At 40.4% G+C, this 5,647-nt stretch overlaps 1 protein-coding gene across 1 annotated transcript; it reads right to left on the bottom strand.

The window, feature by feature from the left end:
- Positions 1-236: 236 nt before the first annotated feature.
- LOC135122250 (uncharacterized) lies at positions 237-5,246 on the bottom strand. The gene is made up of 32 exons (XM_064046453.1): positions 5,164-5,246; positions 4,702-4,792; positions 4,515-4,592; positions 4,270-4,407; positions 4,152-4,211; positions 3,932-4,096; positions 3,794-3,874; positions 3,670-3,737; positions 3,567-3,614; positions 3,428-3,512; positions 3,224-3,367; positions 3,045-3,169; positions 2,901-2,986; positions 2,747-2,844; positions 2,616-2,696; positions 2,479-2,562; positions 2,310-2,421; positions 2,196-2,250; positions 2,058-2,148; positions 1,934-2,002; positions 1,817-1,878; positions 1,728-1,767; positions 1,611-1,677; positions 1,533-1,558; positions 1,367-1,477; positions 1,173-1,309; positions 1,041-1,121; positions 905-989; positions 785-845; positions 622-731; positions 436-566; positions 237-380 (listed from the first exon to the last, which is right to left on the bottom strand). The coding sequence occupies exons 2-32, from the start codon at positions 4,742-4,744 to the stop codon at positions 237-239; spliced, it is 2,766 nt and encodes a 921-aa protein (XP_063902523.1). The 5' UTR covers positions 4,745-4,792; positions 5,164-5,246.
- Positions 5,247-5,647: the final 401 nt, after the last annotated feature.

Raw genomic sequence — 5,647 nt, 5'->3', positions numbered from 1 at the left:
ACTCAGAGAAATTGAAATGTTTTAATAATCCCAAGTTGAATCCCTGGAAAAAAAGAAAGGAGACTGAAGCTACTATCACTTGGTTCGTAGCTTATATTAACATATTACGCATAATACTGTGGCTAATACTTACGAATTCTCCCTTCCAACTCTGCCTTGATACAATTTTTTTGCGAAGTCAGATTGTTGGTTATAAGTTAAAGGTTATATCAATCTTTATTATCAATAGAAAAAGCTTAAACGAAGCGGTGCGCTAAAAACTTTAAAGAGAGAAACGTAAGCAGCTGGACTACGAATATGATTATCACGAGTATATACAGGTCCATTAACAGATTTTTGGCTTCGAATCCCAGGTCCTTCAAAATGGAGGAACCAGAAACCTGTTTACTTATAATGTAATAATAGTAATAATGATCAATAATAATTGGTAGTTACAGAAACGCCGTCTGCGCCGAGGACTTTTCCCGTTAAAAAAGTGCCCTCGAGCTCGTTCACCACGATGGCCTCGTAGCCGTAGTTGAAAAAAGAGCAGTAGTGTAGCCACGCAACATAAGGAGTCATTGACTCTGCGGGACAAAGTATGAGAGCGTTGAATTATATGATACTGCTTATAAAAGCAACTGGGATTGTTAAAGAGGTTCGTAAGGAGCAACGAAGCAAGCATAAACAAACTCCCGGCAAGATTAGCGGTGGACGTTCGACTGGAAAGGGACCCGAAAAGCATACAAAAACTGCCAAAAGTTACCGGCAAACAATATAATGAAGGTGGAAGAGTAGAAAGCACCTCGAGGCGGCGAAGTTCACAAGCACCAGTGTCACAAGGAAGCGAAGGAGATATAACTGCCCTGCAAAGAAGTTTTTCAATAATTAATACCATCGAAATAGGCTAACACGAATCAGATACCAGAGCGCAGACCAATCATAAAGTGTGCTATTAAGCCCATAAGAACCGGCGATAGAATGCGCAAAGAAAGGAAATCGATAGCAATCTTTTGAGGACGGCCAATGAGTGATGACCCCAATGCGTACAAGCACTATACTTTGGCTAAGAAATAGGCGGCGGGGGTATAAAAGCGATTAGAACGCTCGTGGCAGTAAAGCAGTTTGTCCCTGTGAAAAGTCTGTGCGCAATATTAACCAGTGTAGTTTTAGCAGTATAGCATAAGTAGGACCTCTATAGAAGAGAGGCTTCCAAAAGAGAGGAAAGCGCACATGAGCAGAAGAAGCCCCAAAAGCTGTTCGAACTGAGCAATAAGACCTTGACTCTTCCCGGTACTGTTGAGTCCTCCATACAGAACTCCCAATACAACTATCATAAAGAAAGCTATCCGTTTTAGCAAGCATGAAAGGTATACAAATGTTAAACCTCCAATAACAACGGAGGCCGCAAGGTGCCCCCAAAAGAGAAAAGGGTCCCTAAGGAGGTGGCGCAGGGCCCGCGCGGACACCACCACCAACTGCGTGGTAAAGGAGGCTCCTGGACAAACAGCAATAAGCACACGTTCAACACAGCTGAAAAGGTGGGGAAAAACCTTTACGTGGAGTGGCGGACACAGTTCTGAAGGTAATAGTAGTATTAATATTATTACGGGAGGCAAAGTTTATAATACACTCTGTCGTTTCCCATCCCACGTGGGCAGTGTCGAATGAAGGCCTCCGAAGCACGGTAATGGTCAACTAGTGCAATAACCTGGAATCATTATAAATGTGAGGGTTAAAAGGCTTGCCTAAAGAGGAAAGGTCCAAATCCCGCTGGGTTAGATCCCCCTGAAAAAAGAACAGTTAAGTTGAGAAAAGACCTGATGGCGCGTATTACCTTAAAGGGAAGGTCAAGGCGAGATTTATGCGTGTGGTCCGCAGGGCCGGGCGTGGAGCACCCTTCAATATAAAGGAAGAGCCAATATAGGAAGAACGACAATGCAATCGTTTTTACGAGAAGGCTGAGCCTGAAGAGGGGGCAGAGTTGTCTCTGACAACCGTTGCGCGTGCACAATGACATCAACTTTCTCAGATTACGGCTTTGAGATAACAATAAATTACGACTGATACGAAGATACTTAGAAAATCTGCTGGATTGTAGTTGTCAGGAACGAGAAAGCCGATGCTGCTAAAGTGAGACAGTGACTCTGCCGGTGTCCCCAAAAACACCTGAATAAGACTTAAAGAAGAGCACATCGACCTAGAGGCAACAGGACCATCTCGCCTTTCGCCAAAAGGAGTATCTTATCTAGAAGTTGAAAGATGACGGAACTGAAGCGACAGAGCATTTTACTCAGAAAAAAAGGGTGAGCTACTGCATCAACACTTGCCTTGGCTGATGGACCGACATGACAATCGTGGTCTTATTCGTACGTGCAAGGCGCCAAAGGCAACGGACGACCAACTGAGCGTTGAAAGTGTCTAAACCACTTGTGGGCTCGTCTGTGGGGCAATTACCCACTTGGGGACCCAATAAAAGCCAGGCTGTCTCAGAAATACCTAAGAGTAGTACGCTGGGCCATGTTACCAGCTCCATAGCGATGCTTACTCTACGCCTCTCGCCCCCAGAAAGGCCACCTCCAACTGCAAACACTTTATAGCTTTATCACTACTGCGAAATTGTAGATTTATCCCACCTGTGCTACCGACAGGCTGGTCGGCAAGTCCGGTCAATTCCAGATCCTCTAGCACGCCTTCTACTATATTCTTTTTAAGCTCTGTTACAGCAACGTTATACAGTACAGGTGCTTGTAATTGTTGCTCTTACGAAAGGGCATGGTGTCCGGAAGCCTGAGAAGAGCAGAGAAGAGCAAATTCTCGCGCACAGAAAGTGTGCTCAAAAGACAGTCTTCCTGCGCCACAAACCTACAGAAAAGGTTATAATTCATCGGTCTTCACAAAAGTTCCCTGCTAACATATACCCAATGAGCCTCTTGTAATGCTTAGTGCGAATTTTTCCGTCTAGGAAAATATGACCGCTGATTCGACCTCTTTTGTAACGCTTTCCCTACCAGTGAAAAAGAACATTTTTTATTCCCAAAGTAGTGAAAAAGCGCATAACGAACCAGAATGGTTAATAAAGTGCTCTTTCCTGCACCAGAGGGGCCAATTAGCGCAAAGAGTTCTCCTGCGCTGGCTGTCCCAGTAATAGCGTTTAAAATTGGGCAGGTGGCGCGTGTGTTTCTACTTTCTTAACAGTTCACCGTAAATATTAACTTTTTGATACACTCTAAGCACGTGATACCTACAAAGCAAGAAATGTCAGAGAAAGAAAGATCAATAGGCCCTTCGGGCTGGCACAATTCCCGAAGGTGCGCTTTCAGAGCGTCGTTATTATAGTAGGCCTCACCCTCTGGCGCTTTCTTGTCTTTAAAATACTTGCGGGCCCCTACAGCGTATACAAAGAAGAAACACTAACAATAAAATAAACGAGATAAATATAAGAAACCCATAAGGGCCATCAAGCCAATCACTGCAGCGGGTAAAAGGACTAAACAAATAATCGTAACTTCGTTAACTAGAACTTCTAGACTCTATAAAAAATATAAGGTGAAACTGTAAATAGTGACCTGCATTATATCCATTACCTTCTTATTATTATTTGTTTTATTTAGCTCCCGTTTGTCTGACGAATCCTACAAAGCAATGAAGCTAACGCAATCCAAGAGCAGCTTCCAAAGATATTAATACGGAAACGCATTCGCCCATTGTGCAGCTCAAGCGAAGACCTCCAGAGCTTAATACATTTAATACGGGCGCTGTGAATGAATTATGGGCAATTATGCAGAACAACTGCTGTCAGTGAAAACCTCACCACTAACTAAGCATAAATGGTCCTCCTCGCTGCAGGAGAGTGATACTTTTCCTTCAATGCTTTTAATTATGGATTCGAAAACTAATAAAGATAAAATTGGTGGTACAAAGAGTAATCATAAAACATCAGGAAACGGACTGGTAGTGCACTTCCCCCGACCCGATATGCACTCCTTGTTACATGTTAAATTCTCGCAGTCGACCTTGAAAGTGCGTCTCGTCGACTCATCAGTGCAGTCTGTGAAGCTACAGGAGAAGAGATCCTCTCGAGGTAGGAGTTTAACATTGTCTTCCGCAGCAAAAACTGGAAGCCCAAGAGGTAAGTTCATAGTAAAAGGTCACGAGGTAAACAGTATTACATTGAAAGTTGCCATGCATCGAGGAATTAGGCAAAGTTTCGATACTCAAAGTGACCAATCCTAACGTACATTCATGTACACACTAATTTTTTTAGAAATAACATAAAAGATTAGTGACCTCTTTGTCCTTTTAGGAGGGAAACGATCCCTTGATCGCTCGAAGTACAAGAGTATCGTTTTAACTTAAAAGGGAATACACTATGGTCACACTGACTAAGTGAACTCGACTTTAAACAGGAATCAGCCGAGGCACATACTATTATAATAACTTTCAGAATAAAGTAATATAATAAAGTTTAAAAGATTATATTGATAAAAGAAGATTTAAAGTAGATACAAGTAAACGACTTTAAATTCGCTTACTCTCACACCAATGACCCTTCCAACCCGAGTCACACGAACAGTTCAAAGTGCGAGAGTCTAGATATCCGTGTACACATTCTGTTAATTTTATTATTGAGCAACAATAGCCAAAGTATTATAATATGTGATTACAACAATGCATAAACTAATTTCACTTAATAAAAAGTAAAATAAAGGCGAACACTACGTGGTAGGCTGCAATCAAAACCACTAAACATTGGGCCACACATACACTCGGCTTTAGAAGAAATACATAATCCTTGATGTCGACAAGAAGCCTTTTATATGAAAGGAAAACGGATTAATAACGAGGGCGACTACAATTAGTAAATCTATTTTATAAAGTGCAATAAAAGAAATGTACTGATTTCCACTATTAAACTTTACTTACCCTATTATAAGAGCAACTAAATAGTAAGCTTGTCAAGGTAAAATTAGTTTTATGATAAGATATTTATTTAAAATATCAAGCCTGATTACCCAAAAACAGCCTATTAGTGCACTACTAACTAATCCCTGAGAATTGCTAAAGCTGTTTATAATGAACAGTTTAACATTTTAAACTTAACTGTTTTGTGAACACTTAAAACACTTTATGTTATAGCTAAAAATGTCAAACACAAAAACCAATTAAAATTTAAAGACAAACCTCACTACAATTAAAACAAGGACACAAAGGACATTCTGAAGAACAGCTCAACAAAATAAACAAGAGAGAAAAAAATATAGAGATATATAAAAATATAATAGCCATCCTCGCAACAGGGCAATTTAATTTTGGGATAAGCTAACTATCCTGCCTGTGAGTTTTAAAAAGTGCGTAATTTGGTCATTGGACTAACAACAGTCCTTTTCCAAAAGCGGAGATAAAAATTCATTTTTTTTACTTTATTTTTTTGGTAAATAATAAATTTTTGTTTTCAATAAAAACTGATTGTTGTGGTCTCAAAAGAGTGATAACTCAAAAGCAATCTTAGTAATTATAAGTATTATCTTCACCAATAACTCCTACTAGTAATACAGCAAAAATTCCAAAAATTCTTAAGGCGCAAGCGTGCGCCATTTGATTAGTATTATGATCTAGCATGCGCCCTACTGAGTAATACAAGTTTCCTTAGGAAGTCCCGTTTTGC

Source organism: Zophobas morio, unplaced genomic scaffold, assembly GCF_036711695.1.
Source record: "Zophobas morio isolate AGI-343-1 ecotype UQ-CSIRO unplaced genomic scaffold, CSIRO_AGI_Zmor_V1 ptg001037l, whole genome shotgun sequence".
NCBI classification, from domain to species: Eukaryota; Metazoa; Arthropoda; class Insecta; order Coleoptera; family Tenebrionidae; genus Zophobas; species Zophobas morio.
This window is presented reverse-complemented; position numbering and strand designations above follow the sequence as displayed.

What these genes read in the sequence shown, in the direction of transcription:
- LOC135122250 (XM_064046453.1), bottom strand. Translation starts at nt 4,744, where the DNA reads ATGTGTGGCCCAATGTTTAGTGGTTTTGATTGCAGCCTACCAC. An exon ending in CAATGGGCGAATGCGTTTCC is followed by an intron (nt 3,615 to 3,669) that starts GTATTAATATCT and finishes ATTGCTTTGTAG; the next exon opens with GATTCGTCAGACAAACGGGA. An exon ending in GCCCAGCGTACTACTCTTAG is followed by an intron (nt 2,422 to 2,478) that starts GTATTTCTGAGA and finishes ATTGCCCCACAG; the next exon opens with ACGAGCCCACAAGTGGTTTA.